Source organism: Podarcis melisellensis (assembly GCF_964234715.1).
Source record: "Podarcis melisellensis genome assembly, chromosome: 1".
Classification (NCBI taxonomy): Eukaryota; Metazoa; Chordata; class Lepidosauria; order Squamata; family Lacertidae; genus Podarcis; species Podarcis melisellensis.
The window spans coordinates 131,609,397-131,636,270 of record NC_138528.1 but is presented as its reverse complement, the minus strand read 5'-3'; the positions used below and the strand labels follow the sequence as shown (position 1 = coordinate 131,636,270).

Here is a 26,874-nt window from a genome sequence, read left to right as displayed (position 1 = left end):
GAGGGGTCTCATCCTGCAGCTCCAGCCCTTCAGAAAGTGCTGGGAAGCTGGCAAAGCGGGATAGTCCCTGCCTCCCCCTCTCCCTGGGATGCCCGCCATGACCCCTGGACGGAAATGCCTGGCTAGGTCAGGCTTTGGGCCTCCCCAGACCCACCAGGGCCCCTTCGGCCAAGGGCAGCAGTGAGGGGGGGCCTTCAGGAAAGCCCCCCTGGTTCAAGCAGGGCTGGGGACCAGCAGGATGGCAGGGAGGAGGAGGAGAGCTGCCCCTCTCCTTCCCCCGCGGGAGACTCCTCTTCTTGGGCGGAGACAAACCAACATCATGGATCCTAGTTCTCCCTACAGAGAAGGAACTTATCATGGTGAGGACCAACGTTTGCCTCCATCTTGGTGAGGGAGAAGGAAGGCTGGCCTGCAATGTTTCGGGCCATGCTGTGAGATGCGGACCCCCTCCAAACCCTATTTCTTCAAGCATGAGGGTCTCCATGTGTCTTCTGTTCTCCAAAGGGACACAGACCCTGTATGTGTGCCTGTGACCCCATGCGCTCTGCACTGCTTGGCAGAGAGCGGGGCAGGCACTGGGCTTTTGTAGTATTATTTAAAATTACAAATCTGTTTTGTAAAACCTTTTATAAAGCTTGTAGCGATAAGTATATAATAATAACATTAACCTAATATGCTTGAAATCATTTGCATAAACTATGGCTGTAGTTAATTTCCCTCCTTAAGACTGGAGGAAGAGCAAGAATGCCCAAGCCTTATTATGTCAAACGTCCTGAGTATCTGACATGAGGAGAGCAAGGGCCAGATGGATGTAGAATCATAGAGTTGGAAGGGAACCTGAGGATCACCCGACCCCCCGGAATGCAGGCATATGCAGCCGCCCCTTAGGGGGATCGAACCTGCGTCCTTATAAGCACCATGCTTAGTCTAAGCAACTGAGCAGCCACATTTAATTATCACAGAATATTAAAGTATGGGATATAATGCAACATTAAGTAAATTGAATTTGGTGCAATATGTGTTTCATAATATGTGCTTCACAATTATTTTGAATAAACGTTTTTCATACTGTACTGGAAGACAACATGACAATTGATGACACTTTTCAGCTGTTAATCATCAGGATATGGTCTATTACTCAGTTTCTACTGTGTGTCCCTTTCAGTTGTGTTCTCTATGTGTATTTGTTTTGTATCCCTGTGTATTGAAATAACTGATTTCAGAGTTGGTGGAGCTGGACAGTGGAAACATCTTCAAGCATATAAAAAACAACTAGCTGCTGGTCCCTCTGTTCCTGGGAGGCAGGTGTTTAGGTGTGGCCGTATAAGACTACCTTTGAGCCGCTTCTTGACAATAGCATCAGCTCAAGCAATGCCTGTGCAGCGCTCTGTGAAGGCACCAATCTCCCAAACCTCACCAAAGGCTCAGAGGTAAGGGGGGGCTTTGGGCACATACACAAGTACAGTTGTACCTTGGAAGTCGAACGGAATCCGTTCCAGAAGTCCATTTGACTTTCAAAACATTCAAAAACCAAAGTGCGGCTTCTGAATGGCTGCAGGAGGTTCCAATTGGAAGCCGCAGAAGCCCTGTAGGATGTTTGGCTTCCAAAAATAGTTCGAAAATCAGAACAGTCACTTCCATGTTTGCGACGTTCGGGAACTAAGCTGTTTGACCTCCAAGGTACGACTGTACATTAAAAGCATGTACTCTGGGTACTGTAGTTTGATTAGGATGCTGGGAATGCTAGCCCTTTTGGGGTAAAATACTGTTCCCAGGATTCCGCAGAGGAAGCCATGTGCTTTAGATGTGTGTTAGATGTGCTTTACATGCATGTTGTGGATGTGGTCTTTATCTCATAGACAGCATTGTTAAGCATGCATCCTTCTGACTTCATTAAGGAGAAAGCCAATGAGGTCAGAATGATGCACACTTAACAGTGCTGTCTATGAGATACAGCCTTACACACACCTCTTTGCTACTGATTGGATTTGCCCATTTGGTGAGGTCAGAAAAACTGGTAGCTTATGGAGATCAGTGGTTGTTAACAGTTAATCCTAGTCATTTAGGTAGGGTATGCTACATTCAACTCTGCTAGTTCAATATACTGGCAAAGCCATTTACCAGGTAGGACACCAGGGGGAATTATTACTTTTAGCATCTTTGTATGGAAATATATTTTGGGGAATGTATCTGTGGACATTAGAAAACTGAGTTTTCTTCATATCAAGAGATGCAGAAGTCAGGGAAGTAATTTGTCTTTACCAAATTATTTTACTTCCACAAAAGGTTCCTGTTATGACAGTTCCCTTCTGTGAATTTTGATGGCATATATTCCAAAATTCTGATTAGAGCTCTGAGACACCCTTAACAAGGAAGGTTTCACTTAGCTGGTATATCAGTTTATCTCCTACCCACACAAGAGCCTGGGGAGCCCTGACATCTGGTCACTAGAAAGAGATTCTGTATCTCCCCCTGCCCCTCAATGCCTTCCTCTTTTTAATTTTGTGTGTCAGGCACTTTCCTCCAGGACACAAGAGCAGGAGAGCCTGGAGACATGGAGCTGTGAGTAACCAGATATTTTGCTTCCTCCTGCTTTGGGGTCTGTGCATTCTCTTAAATCCAGCCACTCAAGGTGAAGAGGGCTTCTGCGTGTTGAGTTGACCAGTGCAGAAGCAGCTCTGAGATCCTGCCCCAGATGACTGTGCGGTGCAAGTGACAGGATCAGCCAGTCTTGTGCTGATCATATGGAGGCCCTCATGAAGCTGATTGGTGGGAGAGCCTAGATGGTGCTGAGTTAAGCTATGAATTGGCTGCTCCAAGATGTGGGGACGGCTTCACTGGTCTTTAAAGGGATTAAACAAATTCACAATGGGTCAGGCTATCAAATGGCCACTACTCATGATGGCTCTGATCTCCCTCCTGGTTCAGAAGTAGTATGCCTCTGAATGTGAATGATCCCAGGGAGAGAGCTTGTGTCTCTCGTGTCCTGGGGACATCTGGTTGTCCACTGTTGTGCAAAACATGCTGCTGGACTAGATTGGGCTCTTATGGTCTTATGAGCGCTTTTCACCTTTTCAGGTCCAGAGTTTGCTCTTCTACATCCCCAGGAGCCTCTGCCCAGCACACCATCCCCTCCCACTGCTAGCAGCATGCAGAATACCAACCCCCTGAGGGTGAGAGCTGAGACCCCCGCCCTCCCTTCAGTGATGGCAGCAGTGGTGCCGGGAGCCACCAGTCCAGCAAGCCAACCACACCTTTCCTCTGGAGGGGAGCGAACTGTGATTCCCAAGAAGGTGCTCCTTGACACACAGCCCGATGGAGTGGAAGATGAAGGCAAGGCAGTTGCTCTGTCCCGTGTCATTCTTTGGAGGCAAGAAAGCCAGTGTCGTTTAGAAGAGGCAGATACTGTTTTGGTCTTATCCTGTTTTGTTTTTTGCTATGTTACTTTATTTCTTCTACAGATGATGATAGCATAAATCAGGCTAATTGAAAGCAGGCTCTACATCTTTGATACCATAGCAGTTGGTGTCACATAAAATTAATAAGAGACGCCCAGTTTCAGTGTTGAGTTTCTGTGGTTTCTCCATAACACACTATACCACTTGCAATTTTTGCAGGGGCTCATTTTTTGGGGTCCTGAGGGCAACCCAGGATAACAAGCAATATCCAACCTCACTCTCTAGTGTTTTATACGGAGTGCTGAAACTGGAGAAGGAAATCTGACTTCCCTTTCCTGCTGCCATGGATAGGTCTATGACCATTGCACTTTAGTCAGAACTGTAATGCCCGCAGGGCCAAACAATTCCTTCCCTATTCCCTAACATTTCTCCAAACCAGGGAGCACACTACACCAGATCTGGCGTAGTTTATTCCTTTCCCATTGTTCCTCCTGGTTAGATTACCGTAATGTGCTCTGCATGGGGCCACACTTGCAAGACAGTTTGGATGTTGCCACTAGTGCAAGTGTTTACTGTTCCAACTACTCAGAATCACATAGCACAGTGCTACTTTTCTAGAAAAAGAGGTGCTGGAGCTAACCATGAATGCCTCCTCCCTTGTTCTCTTATATTGGCAATGGTGCCCACCTGAGAGGTGCCAGAACTGAGTTCTGGCAAGTTTGGGCTGAAAAAAAGCATGACTTTTGTTGTTGCCCTGCACTACTGAAAATTCAAAAGCATGTTGAAGAAATTCCCTAGAGAAAACGGACAGGGAAAGGGAAATTCAGGCATCTTTCTGGAAGAAATAGTCTGAAACGTAGAAAAAGTAAGTTAATGGGCATAATGGTTCTCATGGTCATTCTAGTGCATCAGCTTTGCTTTCATAATGGTGGCAAACAATGTTAATCATTTGTCACTGATTAACAAATCAGTAAGAATGAAGGCATAGATAGGTTCATTCCAGTCGACCCTGGAAGCAAATGAATTTTCATAGGTAGGTATTTAGTGTCTGTGAATTGCACAGATTCTTAATTGCTTTGAGAATAAAGTTGACCTATGTTTGTTGAGTACATCTATAGTCAGTGTTGTGTAGAGATTCAGCTTACTTCTCATTAGCAAGTTTTATTGGTCAGAATCTATAACAATCATATTGCTTTAAGAAAAACACTGTCAATGGGACTAAGTAATTGTTTTGAAGGGCTGCCAACTGCAGGCAATGGCGGTGGGGCCGTGGCGAGCCTCCTGGCTTGCTTTTGGGCTTTAAATAGCATGGATCATATCCAATCCTGCTGTTAAAGGCACAGGATCTTTCCCCACTTCCCACCCCTCCCACCCTTTGGAAGTACTAGTGGAAGTTCCCACATTAATCAAATTTCTTTTAATGCCAAATCACAACATGGAGACCTAGTACGGGCACCTCCCTTGATGCTTCTACTTCAACTGCCAATGTAATCACCACCACAAACGCCTGTTCCCATGTTGCAAGTTACCCCCCCCCCCAAGTGTCCTTGTGCTAGTACTTCCTTCTTAGTTCCCAGGCTCTGGTCCCACCTTATCTCCTCGGCAGGAATGGGAAACCTGAACTCCCACCTACCCTCTGTCCCGGCTACCCACCAGGGCACCACAGACTCTTCAGGGCTGGACGGGGGTTGGGCAGAGCTTTGGAATGGGAGCTCAGCACTGCTCCAATCAGCCCTTAAGTCACAAATCCCTCTGGTCTGCTGAGAGCACGTGAATTTCTGTTGACAGTATCTGTTAATCTGGTTCACATATTACATTTCCCCAGGAGAGTCCACCGTCTGGAAAGCTTGAGACTTCTTTGAGTGAAGGGGTGCGTGGGGTGTGCTAGTATATGAAATGTAAAGGAAAAGCAGTAATTGAAGCAACTTGGCTTTTTTTAGCAATTTTCTACATTTTGGTTGCATTTTATTTACTAACTTTAAAAGAATAAGTGATCTGTGTTGCTACAGCAGCAAGTCTTCCTCAGATCCCAAAACAGAATCCTCTTATTTAAAATTACAAGGGATACGTGACACTGGATTCCATTCTCTCTCTCACACATTCATGTCACATCAATGACATGAAAGCCCTGCAAATGGTAATTAGTTGGTAGGGAATTCCTCCAATGTTAATAAACTGTTAGGGTTTTGCTGCTGCTGTTTGCAAACAATGTTAGCAATAATTTATTTACTAATTAATGACAGAAGTTCATAAAAATTCAAGTCCAACTTTTCAAAGACCTAGGATACATTTTAATTGCTACAGAATGGTTCCTCACAGAATACATTATGTGGCTGATTATTGGCAAAACATATAAATAATAATTTGATAGAGCTTCATCTCCTCCACTGTCAGCAGTGGAATTGAGGGCATGCCTGCACCAGCCGCCTTTGTGTGTCATTTACTCCAGAATGCACTGCAATTACCTTCTGCGCTTTACAAGGCATCCTGACAGTGTCCTAATTGGTACACACCACAAAATTTGAAAGTTTAGGCTTCTTTAATGTGGTCTTGCTCTTCATATTATACACCTTATACTTGTTTGTACAAATCTCCTGCTCTCATTCTGGCCACCGCTCTGCTGTTCTCCTAGAGCTGGAACTTTGCTTTCTCTTGTTCTATTCCTATATTGCACAGCCCCGGACTCTTCTCGGTTCCACAAAGATGGAGGGTGCCTATCCAAGATGGTTCCCAGCTGCAAGTTACCTAACCCAAAGAACAGCCCACAGTCCTAAATACCGTGGACCCTCCGGATACGAACTTAATTCGTTCAGGGGGTCCTTACGTACCCTGAAAAGTCTGCAACATGAGGCGCCACTTCTGCGCACAGCGCGATAGAGCGCTTCTGCACATGCAACTATACACTTCCGGGTTTGCCTAGTTTGCAACCTGAAAGTTACGTTACCCAAGTATGGGTAAGTATACGTAAGTATGTGTGGCTGAAGGGCATGAAGAGAAAACCAGAAATAACCCAAAGGCAAAGGGAGTCTGAAGGAGACGTTGGTGCAGGCATGCCCTTAGCATGATCAAATCATGAATACAGGAAAGAATTTGGCTGTTGAAAAAAGTGGTTCAGTCCTTGACGCTTTTTCTTGGCTTCAGCAAAATTCTTGTTAGCTAGAGAGTGTGGAGTTACAATGTTTTTCTCTGGGTAGCATTGCCTAGAAATACTCTTTTTTGGGTGTTCACAAGAGGAGTAACAAAGCTGTTCCTCAGCACAGCTGGCTTGGGGTTCTGCTTCAGTCGCCTATCAGGGTGGGAGACTTTGGGGTTGTGAAGAACTTCAGACAATGCCTTCGCTGCGTTTGCTCCGCCACACAACCAGTGCTGTCATGAGCAGCGTGACAAAAATGGGTACCAATATGAATGGGCACAATATCGTGTTAGGGGGGTCTCTCAAAGCCCTTCCCGAGACAGGGCAGTTTTTGAAGTAGTGCTTGTGAATCGCTATGAAGAATTCATCCACCAGCTGGTTTGGCCAGAAGCAATGCATTCTCCCAGCAATCTGGTAGGTACAATTGGTCAGCTCCCCATACCAGCTGAAAAAGAGAAAAGGACACTTGTTAGTAGGCGGCCGCAATCAGGGCCCATTTCACACATTACAGAGAGGCAAAGCAGGAATTGCCACCAAAGTGTACACTCAGCTGTGGGCAGAGCCACACAGTATATATAAGGCACATTCAACACACAGTTAAAGCATGTGGCTCCCCCCACCCACCCAGGAATCCCGAGAACTGTTTCACCCTCAAAGAACTACAGTTTTGAGCACCCTTAAAAAACTACAGTTCCCAGGATTCTTTGGTAAAGGCATGTGCTTTCAATGTCTGGCGTTTGTCTGCCCAAAGTTGCAGCTACAGCTTCTTTATTAGTCTACCTGCATGATGCATAATTGCTCTGTGCCACACTACATTTAAAATGCATTGGGTATGCTCCTAAAATTATGACAAGTTAGAAAATCAAGAAGGGTAAATCAGCAAAAAAGCCCTGCAGAATTCAATATTCTTTCAGGTGTCAACATTCAGAGCTCCAAGCTAAATGACAACCAGAGCAGTTTGTTTTTAGTATTTCTAAATGATTGTAATGACTACATATAACTGAGCATTTTTATTTTTAGTTTTTGATCGGAAAGACAAAAGCCCTGTTCAGGTTTTCAATGAATGTTTGGGGGCGGGAGCTCCATTTCTTCACTTGCCCATTTCTTCATACGTTCATAGGCATATGAAATTAATGTGTGCATAAATTCCTACCGTATGGTCTGTATGCACATAGTTTCCTATGCAGATATTATGACCCACCTGTGGATTCCAAAGCACATACTGGAGTGGCGTATTCACTTTCCATACATTTCTTAAGCACAGCAAGACAAAAACGGATGGTTCAAACGTCAAGCATTGGCAGGACTGGCAGGACTTGGACGCATGTGTGTTGGACGCTGGGGGGCTGGAAACTGACTTGGGAGAGGGACCCATCAATTTAGGAGTGTCGTGACCCCCCAGGAGGCAGGAACCAGGGTCAGAAGAATAGTCAGAGCTCTCAGGGATGGAGGGCAGAACAATGGGCTTGGAGGAGCGAAATGGAGAGGCTGATTACGTAAGTGGAAGGATGAGTGGACTGAAGAGGGAAGACTGAAGAGGGAAGAGCAGCAGCAGCTGCTGCCATGTGTGGTGCCCTGTTGCTGAAAAGCAGACTGGGAACAGTTGCCTCAATGCTAGAACTTGAATGCAAGTGTACTCATAGAGTCCTGCAGAGAAGCTACTGTAAGTGATTGCTTTTGACAATAATCAACTACCTGCTGTGCGCATTGCTTTGGCTGGGACGTGTATGGAACAAGTGGGTCATTTTATCTGAAAATGAATGCCAGTGGCACAACTAATATTTTTATACCCAGAAGTGGCTGCTAATTTACAATGCTCCGTGACTTCAGAGTAATCCAAAAGCAAGAGGATATGGTTAAATAGGGTTGCCATATACCTGTGTTTTCCCAATCATTTCTTCTTTGGGGACTAACATTTTTGGACAACATTTTACAGGAAATGTCCAGTTTCTTTCTTTCTTTTTGGCACATGCACACTTGGGAGGGTGATGATGTTGAACTGCTGTGCCCCGGAAGCGCTATGTGGAGCGGTCGCTTTGGCCGGAGGAGAGTGTGCAGAGGAGAGCCATTGGAAGATGAGGTGGGAGCTAGGTCCTGCCTCTGCCCCCAGCCTGCCATCATCAGTGCCGCTGCCAGGCCTGCGTGCCTCTTTCCCTGGCCCAGGCTGGCTGTAGCTGCGGCGGAGAGATGCTCTGAGCGCTGTGGCCACGGCCAGCCAGAGCCAGGGAAAGAGGCGGGGGGGGCCTGGGGGTGGCACATACCGCCACCAGGTATGTTCACATGTTATTCAGGAGACATATCACTTGGATTAATGATGCTGGGCCAGAAGTGTTTCAATGTGACAAAACAAATAAAAACCCTGCTGTTTCAGGGATCAAATGTGTGTTTATGGCCATCCCATAAGTGTTGGATGCAGAATGATGCAGTAAATGAGTGGCAACTCTGGGCTGATAATTATTGGTTAGTTAGTTACGTAATTGATTATTATTTAACTTTGGTGATTGATTAATTGTCTTCAAGATTTGGCAACCACAGTTAGCACATCCTAGTATTCTTGCATAAATGAACAAGAGCATTTGAGTCCTCCCACGAACCACGATGTTCTCCATCATTTAAAAGCAAGCTCACAGTATCAAAAGAAGCAAGGGGAAAAGCGAATGTGCCAGCAGGGACTCAATTTACATAGCAATTAAAGCAAATCCAAAATAATCATGAGCAGGAAGCACTGGCAATGGGAGCACTCAGTGAAATATCACACAGTGGAAAGCATCTATCACAGCTCATGTACAATCTAGGGGAGAGGAGGGAGCCATTACACTTTCACAAAATGTACCCTGGTAAGTCAAGCACCCCCAGGAACAGAGAGAAATTCAGGTCTCATTCAGAGCAAATCTATCAAATCTGCCCTTTCTGAAACAACATGCAAATGAAACACAGCTGTCCTTCAAATTTGCACTTATCCAAATTTTGCTGTGCGGTTTACCAATCAATCACAATAACAGAGAAATATTAAGGGGAACTGCATATAAAAATGTGTTTATTAGGAGAAATATGCATGAAAATGATGAATGTAAACAAATAGTAAATTGCTGCAAAATGCTGAGAACTGAATTTAACTTTGGAAAAGTGCAAAACCAAGACGGCCAAAACTGACAGATCCTTCCACCCCTAGAGACTCCCACCTTTATCGTCTGCCTGCTGTTCAGCACAAGACACAATGCCCCCCCCCAAAAAAAACCCAACCCCAGAAAAAAGAGATACGCCCCCAGAGAAAGCTCTATGCCGTAAGTGGTCGGCCTAAAGATAGCTCATCATATTATGTAGAATTGCAGAAAAACAAACGTGACACTTCAGTCATTCCCACTCACTATTGTTCTGGAGTTCATAACGTTCTATTTTGTTATGACAAGTGTTCTTTACATGTTAAGCAATGCATTTTTATATTTTCATTCTGTTACATGATTTGCCCTAAAAGATACCATACATTTCCCAACAACTTTGCTATTTCTATGAACACAAGTTAGAAAGAAACCAAATGGCAGACAGAAGCTTTCTGACACTCTTAAAAGTAGGAAGTGAGGAAGGTGGCTGAGTGTTCCTCCTTGGGGAAATCACTTCAGAATAACACTTGGCAGAGAATAATATTTCGTACAGAACAAGATTTTCAAGCAGATAACTGCATTGTGCCACAGAGATATTAAAGAGGAATCAGAGGCAACTCCAGCCTTCCCCACAGTCTCAGAAAATGAAATATTCAATGCAAGCCGCAAATAAAATACTCTGTGGAGGGAGCTTATTATGACACAAGGAAATTGCTTCAGAATCTGTCTGAAGGAATCCTAAAGATTTTTCACATTAGAGGATCCATAAAAGCTGTTATATTATACTCAGATCTTTTAAATGTGCCCCTTCTAACAAATGCTACAAATAACCAAGAGCATTTGATCCAACTTCCGTAGGCTAAGAAGCACCTGCCCAACTATTATGAGTGGCCTTCAAGGACGACAACCTTTGGCTTCCTGCCTTCAGCATTTCACACAAGTGAAGTCACAGAGTTCCTGATGGACTCTGAAGACCTGGATGCGGTAATGAGGAAAACCAAGACCACTGGTTTGCCTAGAAAATGAAAATTAGAAAATGAAAAGAGAAGTGTTTGGGGTTTTTCTGCCTACGCTTCTTGTACAGAGTGGGGTGGCTCCTCACAAATAATATTTGTAATTTAAAATTATCTCTCTTTAGTTAACACTTTTAGTGTGGCTTTTGACTAAACAAGTATAACAATAAAATGGTAATTTTGTTCTTCCAGTTTATTGAGTAACGCAGAGTCGCTGCAGCATTTTGGGATAACTTTGTGTTATCCTTTGGCTCTTATGTTTCCAGAGGAAGTTACTGACAAGGCTGACAAAGTGGAGTTATAATAAATGGACTGTGAAAAGGCATGTTCTGAAGATAAATACTAAATGAAGAATTCATATTTATGTTGCTTTACGAATTTGTTACAGTCTTCGGAACTGTATTTTACTGCACTTCTGACTCACTTCTAGAAAGAATAATCTTGAAATCACTCACCTGGCACTTTTGTTAACTATCCCTGAGGTATCACTCCAGAAGCAGGCAAAAAAATTGGTGCTGGATCTTATAATGGAAACAAGTGTCAACTGCTGTTGCTAAAAACTAAAGAGACAAAACATTCCAGTCTAAACTTTAAAAAATGGGTGTGGAACATCTGTGTATGAGTTCAACTAATAAATTAGTTTGGTTGAGGAGCAATTAAATAGACATTGCTGTGTCTTTCTCCTGTAACAGTTGGCCCAGTTAGCACTGCCATCTAGACAGCTTTATCTCTTTGGAGGCGCCATGAAACCATTCTCTTTGCATTTGTTTATCACTCTTTCTTTTTTTCCTTATCTAGTAAAGTCTTTTATAATCAGTAGGTGCTCAAAATAGCATTATCTTCAGAGTACTTCCTATAAAAGAAGGATGAAGAACTTGGGTCTGCACCAAGGAAACACTGCAGCCATTTGGCCTTCATTTGAGCCAGAGCTGCTTATCCTCAGAATCACTTCCTAAGAGTTTGGCTCTGCAAAGGAATTACATATCAATTGCCTACGCAACGAAAATAAGATACTAAGCTAAAACCCAAACTACAAGGCTGTTTTTATTTTCCTCACCACTTAATGCAAGAGGAGAGAGAGAAGACATGGTCACTGGGGAAGGAAGGTGTTTTGAGGGTAGGTGCTTCACCACCTGAGCGCTAGATTCTCCAGGCAGATCCATTTTTGGAGCTTTTATCTTCTGCTGCACACATATTTCAAAAAGTTGCTTCTCAGAAGCCATGTGGGTTCTGGCAGGATTATGTGGTGCCAAGGTATAAACAATGATTTCCCAAATGCTGTTTTTACCCAGAGTTGACCTTTTTCTGTTTGTCTCACTCATGATAGCAAAGAGCTCTTCACATTTGCTCTAACTGAGACATGATACTCTGTTGAAAAGAAGATTTATGAGCAGGCACATTTCAGATTGAATGTCATTTTCTGCACCCGCACGCACACCTGCTTTCACCCCAAACACCTTCAGAAATCACATGCACAAGCATTTTTTCTGTTTAAGGGAAAGAGACAGGCCCCTCCCTGTTGAATTACAGGCACTTGGAGACAGCAGGCACTGGATTCTTGGCAGAGAAAAATAGTTTGCAAGCTTTAATTAATTAAATTTCTCTACTACCCTTCATTCAAAGATCGGTTGGTTTACAATATAAACATACTAAAATACACACCACAGTAACAAATAAAAACAATAACTGACACACACACAATTTAAAAGGCCTGGCAGAAGAGGAATGGCCTAGTGTCCAAAGATATAATCAAGCAAGACTACTAATTTCAGGCTTTATATCAGACTGATTGAGGCATCACAGGTCTTTTAATATCAAAGTTAATATGGAAATGTGGCACAGGAATATAAATCCTGACTATCTTGGCTCACATACTCCTCCTCCTCTTCCTCCCTCCATGTACCCCTTCCCATGTTGGAAATAACCATAGTTTACCAAGACATCTGAATCAGAAAAACTGTAACTTGCACTGGCCATAGGTAAAGGTAAAGGTACCCTTGCCCGTACGAGCCAGTCTTGCCAGACTCTAGGGTTGTGCGCCCATCTCACTCAAGAGGCCAGGGGCCAGCGCTGTCCGAAGACACTTCCGGGTCACGTGGCCAGCGTGACATCGCTGCTCTGGCGAGCCAGAGCTGCACACGGAAACGCTGTTTACCTTCCCGCCAGTAAGCGGTCCCTATTTATCTACTTGCACCCGAGGGTGCTTTCGAACTGCTAGGTTGGCAGGCGCTGGGACCGAGCAGCGGGAGCGCACCCCGCCGCGGGGATTTGAACCGCCGACCTTTTGATCGGCAAGCCCTAGGCGCTGAGGCTTTAACCCACAGCGCCACCCGCGTCCCGGCACTGGCCATAGTCTGCCCCTAAACCTGCAACTGAAATCACAATTTTAAGTGGGTTTCAATTCCTAATTTGGAAGCAGTTCAACTGTAACCAATTTATCTGATTCAATTATTAAAAGAATACTAGGGTTATCTCACACCCAAAGAAGGAAAAGGGTGCACAAGTCCAAGGCAGGAGGGGAGCAGAGTTTACAAACCCACAATGTTCAGCTCCATGACATCTGAACTGAGTCTTACTCAAACATGCCACCTTCCTCCTTCAGGAGATTAGAATGTCATCATTGCGGCTACATTTGGAAATCTGGCTTGATTTAAAATTAAGAAATTGGGTGGCTAATGGGCAGCTCTCCAGATGTCCTTGGACTGCAACTCCCATCATCTTTGACCATTGGGCTATTCTGGCTGGGGGTTATGGGAGTTGGAGTCCAACAACACCTGGCATGCTAAAGGTCAAGGTCAAGGGACCCCTGACCATTAGGTCCAGTCATGGCTGACTCTGGGGTTGCAGCGCTCATCTCGCTTTACTGGCCAAGGGAGCCAGCGTACAGCTTCCAGGTCATGTGGCTGTTAACGGAGAAATCCGAGGGCTCCCTTGGACAAAAAAACAAGGACACCAGCCAGGAATACCAGAGCAAAACAGCAGCCAGTAGGCTTGGTCTTTATTGAAGACTGTCGCGACAGGACTCCCACCTGCCACCAGGTGAAACAAAATGGAAGCACAGAACAAAAGAAGACCCCAACTTTTATTAGTTACTAATCTCCCAAACGACACCCCTAGAACTACATCACAACTACATCATGACTACATCATTGACACATCACAAAAAGGAGGGGTTGAGGGAGGAGTTGTGGAGGTAACCTGAGTATCTTGTCACCTGCCTGGTTCCCCCTTTCCCCCTCCCCATGAGTCATTTCCAGAGGACAAAAGGGAGTTGGCAGTTTCCTGCTCCCAGAGGGAAGATCTGATCATTGTCCTTTGTTCCAGTCCGTGTTGAATCCACTCCCGTATCCAGGTCCTTTGTGACCTTGATGGTCTTCTGTCTAGGACCATCAGGGTTGGCATAACAACTGGGCAGGGCTCCTGTGTATGTGCTGGTATGCTCAAGGAATTATGGCTGCCCTGTATCAAACCTTCCCCATTTTGTAGTCCTTCATAAAGGAGTAAAATAAAAGTGGACCGGTGCAGATCCGATGTATGGTTGATTTTCTATGAATATATAACAGAAGCGTAGCGTATGTCGTGTGTGAGTGTCGAGTTTGTACAAACTGAATGATTGGGGGGGGGGGAGGTCCTGAGATATGGCCAGCATGACTAAGCCGCTTCTGGTGAACCAGAGCAGCGCACGGAAGCGCCTTTTACCTTCCCGCCAGAGTGGTACCTATTGATCTACTTGCGCTTTGCCGTGCTTTTGAACTGCTAGGTTGGCAGGAGCAGGGACCGAGAAATAGGAGCTCACCCTGTCACAGGGATTTGAACCACTGACCTTCTGATCAGCAAGTCCTAGGCTCTGTAGTTTAACCCACAGCGCCACCCGCGTCCCACCTGGCATGCTACTCCTGCTTTAAAGTTGTTCTGTTTTTAAAGGTCACACTATGGAACTGGGCTTTTAGGGTTTGTTTGTTTTTTTTTAAACAACCCTTTCCCTTAAACAAGTGACAGCTGATTTCGGTTCCCATTAGATTATTAAATAGCAGCCCCAAGAAAAATTCCCTGAGTGCAATGACAGCCGAGTGATTTATATTAACATGGAGCTCCCTTTGCTTTACCAGTTTCACATGGAGCCATCCCATACAGACACCTTAGATGGGCACATGAAAAACTTTTCCCACAGTATAAATTCTCCTCTTTCCTCAAAAATGTTTTGGCTTTTTTGTTTCGTTTGTTATCATTCTTTTAACATAAGCCAATTCGGGGGGAAATAGTCCAAGCATTCTGATCAATTTACTTTTGGACAGACGTTACAAAACAACAGCACCAAAAAGAATCACATTTGGCATGTCCAAGAAAAGTACGTTTTGTTTGCCAGCTCTCAGACCAGCGGGTGAGGCTTTAATTCTAAACAGACTTATTAGGAAGGAAGTCCTCCACATGGTTAAGACTGCGCTGCCAGCCTAAACAGCTGACTGAGAGGCAACTCCAGGGACCTCAGTCAGACTTAAAGGGTTTCTTACTTTCACCCTTTCCCAAAGAGAAATTTCCCGTGATCCTATTTCTGTTCCCTCCTTTCTAGCTTCATCTTCCAGTGTGTCTCACTATATTCTTTCATCTTCCCCAAAGAATTGTTACCTGCTAACTCTTGGTAAAACTCCTGGAATACTCTCAACATATCTTTCATCAAGTTGTGAATACTACCCATTTTATCTTTTATTAGGCTAATCTTTACTTTTTTTTACTGTACAGCTTTGGCCAGCAATTTGGAATTTTTATTACTATGCTCAAAAAATTCTCTTTTCAAGAATATCTATTCTCTTTGCACTTTTTCCATATCTTTATTTTCTACATTTCCTGCTTGAAAAGTTTATTTGCTCCATAATACTTGCACTTCAGAGTGAGAAATCCATCTTTTAAAGTATTTTCTCTGGGAGCTCTCAATTTCTGCTGCTGACTCTATGGCCAGCAGGGCCCACCCCACGGGCACTGTTATGTAGTGTAGTTTCACCCGGGGCCAACAGGGGGATACTGTATATAGTTTTCACTCAGGTCTGTAGATAGTTTTCACTCAGGTCCGCAGCAGTTATTTTAGGCGGGAACTCTGGGCTGTGGTTGTTACAATGTTGACAGCCGGCTGCCTATAAAAGCAGGCCGGCTGAGCTGTTTGCAGTCAGTTCTATTCCAGCTACAAAATAAAGAGCTACTTGAAGAAATCGCTGTGCCTGCTGCTATGTCAACCCACAACTTAACACTGGCGACGAGGATGGGATGGATGGACATCAGAGCACAGCCAGATGCGGCCAGCCTCTGAACTGAGCTGAATCACAGAGCGAAATCACTGAGCGAAATCACTGGGCAGAACCAATTCAGAGCTGACTGTTCTGGCTAGAGCACTGTCTTCCATCCATCGCCCTTCACGCCGGCATCGGAATCATGGCTTCACTTGTGCCTCTACTGCCGTTTGCGCCAGCCTCTGAATCATGGGACTCCTACCTCGCTCGGTTCGACTGCTACCTCCAAGCCAACGAGCTGACAGCAGTATCAAAGGATCGGAAGCGGGGCCTATTCCTCAGCCTCTGTGGGCCTGAGGTGTTTGAGACGGCCCGAGCATTGGTTGCGCCTGAAGCAGTCCAGGCAACACCATGGGACACGATCCAAGAGAAGCTCCGCAACCACTATGCACCAAAGCCGTCCAAGATTGCTGCCCGCCATGCGTTCTACCACCGGAACCAGGCAGAGGGGGAGTCAATCAACAACTACACCACCGCCCTGCGACAGGCTGCAATGCACTGTGAGTTCCGAGACTTAGACGATGCCCTGATGGATCGAATCGTCTGCGGGGTCCGGGACATCCATCTGCAACGGCGTCTCCTAGCCAAGCCAGACCTCACGCTACAGAAAGCCATTGAGGAGGCTGTGGCCTCAGAAGCTGCTGAACGCTCCGCCCAGGAGATCCGCAAGTCCAGCAGCCCGCGTCTTGCTAGGGAGCCAGTTCCGGTGCATCATGAAGAGGCCAGCAGTGATGAGGCATCCTCCAGTGAAGACGATGACGTGCACCAGACAAAGCGGGAGCGCAGGAAGTTCCAACAGAAGTCCAAGGGCCAACCGGAATGTGCCGGCTGCGGAGGCAACCATTCCCGTGCCAAGTGTCGATTCAGAGACGCCATCTGTAGGAAGTGTTCCAGAAGGGGCCACATCGCTAAGGTCTGCCGATCGGCTCCGTCTGACACCCCCCCTTCATCGACTCGCAAGTCCAAGTCTTCACTCCAGTCTGCCAAGGAAAGTTGTTTCGCTCTCACCAACTGCCACTGCCCGTCTGGAACCACAATTGGCCAAACCGACTCGCCTACGCGACGCAAGCTGAACGTCACGGTGCTCATTGAAGGAGCTCCATGTGACATGGAGATCGACACCGGGTCTGCCCTGTCCATCGTGTCATGGAGCACCATCAAAAGACTGGTACCCAGAGTGTCCAAGAGGCAACTCAACTCCCACCGCGTACACCTGAGAGACTACCAGGGAAACGACATTCCCGTGGTAGGCGTTGGCCGGTTCCGGATCGCCTTCAAGGATTTTTCGGGCCTGCTCCGGTTGGTGGTGGTCGAAGGTCAGCGGCCAAGCCTCCTAGGGCTAGACTGGTTTGATGCCCTCGGCCTGGAAGTCACCGGCATCAACTGCATCTCTAACGCAGAGACTGAGGGTCTGGTCAAAGACTTTGCCGAGGTTTTTGACGGCACCTTGGGGCAATATACAGGTACGCCCATCTCCTTTAGCCTTGATCCACAAGTCGCCCCCATCAAGCTAAAGCCACGCCGGGTTCCCTTTGCTCTCAAGGCTAAGGTGGACGAACAACTGGACAAACTGATTGCCCAAGGAGTTTTGGAGCCGGTTGACCACGCCAAGTGGGAAACCCCCATCGTCACGCCTGTCAAGCCAGATGGGTCGGTGAGAATCTGCGCTGACTACAAGTGCACGATCAACAAGGCACTTCAGCAGCACGCTTATCCGGTTCCTGTTGTCCAACACCTGCTGCATTCCCTGGGTGAGGGTAAGGTCTTCGCTAAGCTGGACCTTGCCCAAGCATATCAACAACTGCCAGTTGATGATGCCACTGCTGAAGCCCAGACGATCGTCACCCACCGGGGGGCATTCCGTTGCCGCCGGTTGCAGTTCGGGGTGAGTGTGGCTCCTGGAATCTTCCAAAGCCTTATGGAGCGTCTCCTGCAAGGGCTTCCGGGCGTGGTACCATATTTTGATGACGTCTTGGTGTCTGCAGACTCACACCAGCAGCTGTTCGAGCGCCTCCGTGCCGTGCTGACCAGGTTCCAAGAGGCCGGGCTCAAGGTAAAGAGGGAGAAGTGCCAGATCGCCGTTCCACAGGTAGAGTTCCTGGGCTATCTTATCGATGCCTCCGGCCTTCACCCAACCACATCCAAGATCCGCGCTATCCAGCAGGCCCCCACCCCAAAGAACAAAACGGAGTTGCAGGCATTCCTGGGGCTGCTGAACTTTTATAACATGTTCCTGCCCCACAAAGCCACAGTGGCTGAGCCTCTTCACCGACTCCTTAGCACTAAGTCACCTTGGGCCTGGGGTCATCGGGAGACAGCGGCCTTCAACGCGGTCAAGGCTCTCCTTTCTTCAGACAGTGTGCTGGTACAGTACAGTGAATCCAGGCCGCTGGTCCTTGCCTGCGACGCCTCACCTTTTGGCATCGGTGCTGTCCTTAGTCACCGTTTTCCAGATGGAAGAGAAGCACCGCTCGCCTACTTTTCCAGGACACTATCTCCGACGGAACGGAATTACAGCCAGCTCGACAAGGAGGCATTGGCACTTGTGGCTGGAGTGAAGAGGTTCCATGAATACCTCTATGGCAGGACTTTTGACCTCATCACTGACCACAAGCCACTCCTGGGCCTCCTCGCCGGTGATCGTCCAACTCCACCGGTCCTCTCGCCACGCATGCTGCGATGGACTGTTTTCCTGGCTGCCTACCACTACCGGCTCATCCATCGCCCGGGGAAATCGATGGGCCATGCCGACGCCCTCAGCCGTTGCCCTCTTCCAGCATTTGTGGAAGACCCGGCTCCAGCTTCATCGCTCCTTCTGATTGAGGATCTTCCGGCAGCGCCTGTATCAGCTACCACTGTGGCCTCCGCGTCTGCCCAGGATCGCACCATCAGCCGGGTGCTCAACTGGGTGTGGAGGGGGTGGCCACAAGGGCCTTTTGCATCGGAGTTCCAGCCCTTCGCAACCAGACAACATGAACTCTCAGCTCATCGCGGCTGTCTGCTGTGGGGAGACCGCGTCGTGATTCCCCAGGGACTCCGTCAGCGCGTCCTGGAGGCTCTGCACGTTGGCCACCCGGGAATTGTCAAAATGAAGGCATTGGCTCGGTGTTACGTCTGGTGGCCTAATATGGACGATGCCATCACTGCCTGGGTGTCCGCCTGTCAAGCGTGCCAAGAGTCGAGGCCTGCACCACCGGCAGCTAAGGGACACACCTGGGAGACGCCAAAGACACCCTGGTCGAGGGTGCACATCGATCTGGCTGGCCCCTTTCACGGCCGGACCTTTATGGTAGTGGTGGACGCCTATTCCAAATGGCTGGAGGTCGCCCTGATGCCCTCCACCACTACCGAAGCTGTCATCCGGGTGCTGCGAGGCCTGTTTGCAACGCATGGGTGTCCTGATGTCCTTGTCTCTGACAACGGACCGCAGTTCACGTCAGGCACCTTTGAGCGGTATCTTTTGGGACTGGGCATCCGCCATGCCCTAACGGCACCCTTTCATCCATCCAGCAACGGGCAAGCGGAAAGAATGGTGCGCTCGGCAAAAGAGGCACTGGCGCGCCTGGACCGGGGAGACTGGCATGAGCGGGTCGCCGAATACTTGTTCGTGCAACACATCACCCCTCATGCGGCCACAGGGAGGAGTCCTGCTGAACTGCTTATGGGCCGCCGTCTCAGGTCACCGCTCGACCGGCTACACCCGGACCTTGCCGTGGCTGAACCCCCAGGCTGTGCCAACGCGCCACGGTCATTTGTCCCAGGAAACCAGGTCTTTGCCCGGAACTATGTGGGGGACATTCCTTGGGTGCCAGCCACAGTAGTGGGAGTCACTGGACCTCGCTCGTACCAGGTGGCACTCGAAGATGGACGCTTGTGGCGACGGCACATAGACCAGCTTAGGCGCAGGGTTGGAAACTTGGACACTACCGAGGTGCCCCCAACTGCGCTTGCAGCTCCAGAAGAGACACGTACAGATGGCGAGGCCCCACCTACACCTCCCTCGCAAACTGCCAGCGTGGAGCCGAACCAAGCCGCTTCAGAACAGACTCAGACCACTCCACTTGCGGAGGCTCCACCCACAGCAGCGGATCCAGGGGAGTTGGTTCCAACGCCACCTAGGGTCGCACCACAGCCTCAGCAAGAACTGTGTGGCCCTCCGGACTTGGCTACCAGTCCCCGGCGGTCTGGCAGAGTTTCCAAGCGCCCAACTTATTTAAAGGACTATGTTGTTGGACATGTATCACTGTTGGTCTAAGTATGGGAAATGTAACCGATATGCTTTTGTGCCTAATTGAACCATTACGCGTAGTGCTGTATATAAGGAAACCATTACGATTGTAACTAACACCTTATCTCGGTGGGGAGGGGTGTTATGTAGTGTAGTTTCACCCGGGGCCAACAGGGGGATACTGTATATAGTTTTCACTCAGGTCTGTAGATAGTTTTCACTCAGGTCCGCAGCAGTTATTTTAGGCGGGAACTCTGGGCTGTGGTTGTTACAATGTTGACAGCCGGCTGCCTATAAAAGCAGGCCGGCTGAGCTGTTTGCAGTCAGTTCTATTCCAGCTACAAAATAAAGAGCTACTTGAAGAAATCGCTGTGCCTGCTGCTATGTCAACCCACAACTTAACAGGCACCATTTTAACTAACAGTTTTAACAGATCAATTGTTGCTCCTGCTGCTCTGGAAATTGTAACACTGAAGTCCCAAAGGGGAAAAATGCATTTGTGCAAATACTTTGCAAGCAGCTTTTGGACTTTCAGAAAGGTCTGTGCCAAAAGTAAAATGTTATTAAGATAAATTTCTATTTATAAACATAGCTAAGCGGTGATATTGCTTATTTTCCCTATGTATCCAACTCAGAAAAACAAATGTTTGGCAGTAACAAATCAAAATGTGGCTTTGCTTTAGAAAGAGCACTGTGGTTTCCATATTTAGCATGATGGCATCGGCATAGAATGCGCTTAGCTTCTATATTGGGGGTGGGGAATAGCAATCTGGAGCAATAAGAACCTGTAGGAGGGACAATTCTGATAAGATGAAAGTACTATTTGTGAGTGGTTCATCTGCCCAAGGAGGTGAGGTTGACTCTAGATGGAGCTGCATTATCCCTAAACCTAAGCACCAGATTTTAGTAGGTAGCCGTGTTGGTCTGCCATTGTCAAAATAAATTAAACAATTATTTAAAAAGACTCGATTCTTTTAAGGGAGCTTTTAGGTTTTAAGAATAGTCTTTTTAACTAGCTTTTTAAAGAATTGTTTTAACTTAAGCACCAGGTTCATGGTTTGAGAACACTCATACTTTTGTCTCTGGAGACATTGAGGGGCAGTATTTCAATATGAGTAGGAAAATGAGAGTGCCTTTAAACATTTATTTATTTTTTTAGAAAAAAAGCACTGAGTAAAATACTTTTAGACCTTCTGGATCCTTGGACTGATTTACATCAATAAGAGAACCAATTTTTGATGTGGTGAAAGAGATGTGTTCATCGCCAGTTACAATTTCAAATTCCTGCCAACCAACTCTGTCAGGAGGAGGTGATAATTCTTTATGATTTCACTGTCCTTGATTGTCCTCTAGCTCTTCCCTCACACTTTTGTGTACGTAGGCTTCTTTTCTGATCATGACATTTTTACAATTGCTGTTGTTTGCATATCTCGGTTTCCCATCAGGGCGGAACATGAACTTGAGAAACTCGTGGCCAAACTTGCCCTTCTGCCCAACATAACAACGCAAATAAAAATTGCTCACCATGGCCGCAGATGCTCACCGGCCTGACGGAAAACCAGCATGCCAGACTTTTCCTGAGTTGGGCAATAAGTGAGTAGAGGGCGCAGTACAGAACTAGGACAGTGACTTTTACTATTTAAGTCAATAGATTAAAGTCAAAGCCACCGCAAGAAAGCGAGCAGCTGCACAGAAACTTGTAGTGATCCTTCGTTGGAAGATCCAGTTTGACCAAATACTCAAGTGTGATACAAGCAACAAATGCATTAACAGCGGGAAATTATGACTCTATAGCACTGCCTCTGAGTCAAAAACCTGCCTTGGGCAGCAATTCTCTACTTGCTTATCTGGAAGGAAGTCTCACTGAACTCAATAGGATTTGCTTCAGGAGAAAGGGCAGCCTAATTGTCATCAGTGATACAAACCAGGCCTGCAGAGGGGGGACGGACTTTCAGTAATGGAAGAGAATGGCTCACATCTCCATTGACGCAGCCACTTTCTACTAACTGCATCCATTTAAGTGCCAGATTTCTCAGCCTCCCCAGAACCACCGCACTTACCGTACTCTTCCATATCAACCATATTGATCCATTTCAAGCCATCTAAATAGCTGTGCTATAATAACTACTCAGATAAGCTCCCTTTAGAAACAGCAGCCAGGCCACCACCACAACGAATAGCATAATGATTCAGCTCATTTAAAAGGCTTATGCTGCAAGTGAACATGTACATATGAAGAAGTACATTTGCAAATGCTGTCTCGTGAATAACTGAAAGCCCCCTTGGCTTGCAAACTCAAGACAGTGAATAATTCAACATGGATTGTGCCAGGGCTTTTTAAAAAGAAAAATGGTGCTGGTACTATAATATAAAAATAATATTTTTTAATTTATACCCTGTCCATCTGGCTGGGTTGCCCCAGCCACTCTGGACTGCTTCCAACACATATAAAAACATAATAAAACATCAAACATTAATAGCAACAAGCTGATCCAATATAAAAAGTCAGAAAATCTTTAAAATAAACAACTAATAACAAATAAAGCAATATTTAATGATTCATTACAATCTGACAGTAAACAGTAAAATTAAACATCAAATAATAATTAAACAGTTTACAGTTTACACGTATCAATTACAATAAAGAATTACTAATCTACAATCAATAAAATTAATAGCAAATCACAATGCATAAAATACCACAAAACATACAAAACCATATAAAAGGATCAAACTGAGAAACAAGGCAACACAAAGTATAAAATTATTTTTTCCCAAATATCCCTGAACTCCTCTCTTCCCAACGGCTTCTGCTGCTCTCAAAGTCATGGTCTGGGAAGCCTCCCAGGGCTGGAAGGTGGAAAAGCCATTGCCTGGTGACCAACAGAAAGTCTTTCTCCCCTCACAGTACTCACCATGAAGTGCCACACTTTTAACCTTTGAGGGGGAAATGTGCTGGTACTGCAAACCCTTGAGTAGCCCCAGGTTTGCAGGTGCGCAACTCCCCCCCCCCCCCATGCTGCTGCAGAAGGCTAGGGAGCATTTCCTGCAGCAGCATGGGGGAGGGGTCTGTGTAATGTTGCATTTCCCCCAGCAGGAAGACAAATGTACCACAGGTGTTACAGATCACTGCAGTAGCTTCTTCGCCCTCCATGTCTCTTGGTCCCATGCATACCATGAGACAGTACTCCCCCCCCCCCCCGCTAAACGCCCTTGCAAACATCCCTGTTTGCAAGGCCTGTTTGTGAGCTCTGGGTCAGGAGCTTCCAGAAGCTGCAATCAAGGGCTGGCATTGCTGGGCACCTGCCTGAGCCCCACACTCCTGAAGGGGGATCTAGGGCTGACTCACACAGCCCACTGGTCCTGCTCCATTAAGCTGTTGCTGCCTGTTCAGTTGCCCCTCTGGGCACGCAGCAAGAATGAGGAGATTCTTGCACAACATCCTCCTGCTTCTTTTTGCTTTTCCTCTGGGTGGCTGTGAAGATTGTGCCCACGTGCGGCTGACCCAAAGGCTTTTTTCTGCCCAAGGCAAAGGACAAGATGTTTATTGGTTATTTGGCTGAAAGATAATTCTTGCAGGCCGTAATACAAAATGGATATGGGATTATTGATCAGTACATTGGATATTTATGATATAAATCTTTCTTCAACATAAAGAAAATATCCAGTTTATTTTCTGGTTGCATCCTAATTACCATTTGCAAACACTTTGCAGCTGTTTCTTTGTCACTGCTGATCTTGTTGTTCCACAAACATACGGCATCTGCTTGAATCCATGAGAGAAAAAGTAGGCTGGGTTCAAATAGGTGGAATCAGTCTGTTATTGTGGAATGAACGCTTAGAGGGCTTTCTTTCCCTTGGGGATGAGAATGTCTGATGTTTGGGGGAGGAGGAGGAGAACTGAAGGGACCAAGAAATGTTTGAAGCATCCTGGGGGTGGGGAGAGAAGCAAGAGTGTATTCAAAGGCCTTGAACCTCCTTAGGAATGTGCACTTCCACCTTAATCGCCATAGTCATTTTGTGTTGCCATATCTCTCTGGAAGCCTCCTTGATGCAGCTGCACAGTGGTACCTTGGTTTATGAACTAATCCATTCTGCAAGTCCGTTCTTAAACCGAGGCACGCTTTCCCTAATGAGGCCTCCCACCACCAGTGCCCTTCCACTGTTCTGATTCCGTTCTTAGACTGAGGTAAAGTTTGCAAACCAGGACACCACTTCTGGTTTTGCGGAGTTCGTAAACCGAATAGTTCGTAAACAGGGCTGTTTTTAAACTGAGGTACCACTGTATCTGTATGAGAAAACAGGCTACACAAAAAACTTCTAAGGGGCAACTGGAAAAAAAAACGAAGTGAGGAGGGAAATGCAATAGAAACATTTCTCTTCTGCTAGTACTTTTGATTTTCCTGGATTTGGTGATCCTATCTGATACTGTGAGGCAGTTGTTTTCTTTTTAACCAGATGTTGTTATTTTCAGCTGTAAGGGGAGAGTTCTCCACTTCATACGTTTCCACCAGAAATATATGTTGTTCTTCATTGCTTGCACCGTGTGCCAGGCAAGATCTACTTGCTTTCCTGCCCATCAGTACTGAGAAGAAACAAACATCAACAAGAGCCTCTGCTTAATTACAATAATGAAAATATATGTGCTTATGCACCGTCTTCCTAGGCACACAGTGGATATTTTTACTCTTGCCCAACTGAAACAGCTGCACACCATATTAGAGTAATATGGGTTGAGAAGCATGATGCTGTCACCCAAGGCTATTCCAGCGCAGGCCACTTTGACCAATGCGCCACTCCATGTAATCTGGAATCCAATTAAAAATAGCTCAATTGTCATCTGCTTCATATCTAAAGAGAGTGAGGCAGATTTCAGCTTCTCATGGAGAACCAAACCACAAAGGATTAGTCACAGTGGAAAAAGAAAGAAAATTGTCATCAAAAATGTATGAATGGTGCCTGTCATCTGCCAAAATTAGCACAATCCCATCAAAAATCAGCCTAAATATTTCCCTCTGCCAAAGGATGCTATCGCATAAACTTTTGTCTTGGTGCTCTATTTCCTGATCAGAGTAGCAATTTGAAAGAGCTACAGTTTTTGCATATTCACTGTTGGATCTGCAGTAAACCAGTTGTTACCCAAAGAGCTCAGAAGTGCATCTGTCACAAGAGACCAAAAATCAACAACGATTACTTTAGATTAAGGCAAGTCTTAGCTATAGGCAAAGGATGGAAACCTGTAGCTGGGCTACCACTATCCTGTTCCTTGACTAGTGCCACGTGGCTGGGGCTGATGGGAATTCAAGTCCAAAAACATTTGGAGGGCCCCTGGTTCCCCAACCCTGCTGATCTAGGGCTGATGAGCACACTTTAGACAGGGCAGGAAGACAACCATTATGGGCTGTTATAAGAAAAAACCTCCTTTTCCCTTATGGGGTATCCAAGAGCCTGTATAGAGTCCATATGTGGGTTCCCTGGACCACAAGAGATCCTTTGTGGTGCCAAGGAATATATGAGAAATAAATCATTGCTGGGGTCTGAATAGATTCTAGCTTAGTGACTGAAACGGCAATGAACTGTTGACCTGAACTTCAGAAGGAAGCCTTAACTAAAAGATCCAGAAAGTGGGTTCAGAAGCAGGGGCGGAGCTACCTGGCCTGGCACCCGGAGCGGTGTGGAGGTGGGGTGAGCTGGCCTGCAGGGGCGGGGCTAGCTGCCTGCATGGCGAGCGTCCTTAGCCACCCACCGCCCAGGCAGCAAGCATGAGGGGGCGCCACTTGCCACCCGTGCAGCGAGCTTCCCTAGCCACCTGCCGCCCCCACGGCGAGTGTTAGGAGGGGCACTGCTAGTGGCCTGTGCTACGAGCGTTGGAGTGCACTGCTAGCCGCCCATGGCAGCATTGTCTCTAGCGGTCCGCCGCCCGCGCAGCGAGCATCCGGGGTGCTGCCTGCGCAGCGAGCGAGTGTGTGTGGCACGGCGATGTCACCCACCCTCACGGCTGACACTCGGTGCGCACCGCACCTCCCACACCCACCTTCCTCTGCCAGTGTTTCAGTGAGCATTAAAAACACCCTGATCCTGCCAGGTAATTCAATGTATGCTGTGGAAGAACATAAGCATTTCACAATTAGTTCAGAAAGTTCAGATTTTTGCAACCTTTCTTCAGAAGTCAAGCCGCAATCTCTTTGTAGGTTCCTATAACTGCCATCCTCTTACTTGAAGGCCCAACTAGAGAAGGGCCTGGTAGCTGACTAGGGTGCATCTGAGGACAATCTTGCAATGAAATTATTCACAATTTCCCTTTATATTTGCCCAGGGTCACGTCTATTGGAGTTGAAGGCATGGCGGAACTTTGCCCACATGTTTTCAAAATATATTTCTGATGCCTGACTTAAGTGTCCGCCTCTCAGTTCTGCTTTTTCTTCAGAAAAAGCTACTGAGGTACAGTTCAAGTTTTATTGCGGCAAAAGCCAGTGACACTAAACACCACAAGAGGTACAGTAGCTTTTTGTCCTAGAAAAGAGGGAAAGGGCTATCATGAAATGCGGGGGTGGGGTGGGGGGTTCATAGATTTACTCCTTCCTCCGGAGATTCTTAGAAAGAGGCTAAAACCCTGAAACTTTTGTTCAGATCCTGACCCTTTTTCATCCTGGATCATTCCTATGCTTATCCCACGCCCAGCAACTGCATCTATTTATCGAAGCACCTATTTTCTCACT

General features: G+C 46.6%; 1 protein-coding gene and 1 long non-coding RNA gene across 2 annotated transcripts in view; one reads left to right on the top strand and one right to left on the bottom strand.

Annotated features, from left to right (window-relative positions):
- The first annotated feature begins 1,956 nt into the window (after positions 1-1,956).
- Positions 1,957-3,555, top strand: LOC309363373. The gene is made up of 3 exons (XR_014165311.1): positions 1,957-2,124; positions 2,514-2,562; positions 3,079-3,555. It is a non-coding gene; the product is annotated as an uncharacterized lncRNA (long non-coding RNA).
- Positions 3,556-6,367: 2,812 nt separating this feature from the next.
- RAMP1 (receptor activity modifying protein 1) overlaps positions 6,368-26,874 on the bottom strand; it is a 38,386-nt gene continuing 17,879 nt past the window's right edge. The window contains exon 3 of the mRNA XM_081899330.1: positions 6,368-6,976. Within this exon, the coding sequence (XP_081755456.1) occupies positions 6,721-6,976 (256 nt within the window). The 3' untranslated portion in view covers positions 6,368-6,720. The remainder of the gene's footprint in view (positions 6,977-26,874) is intronic.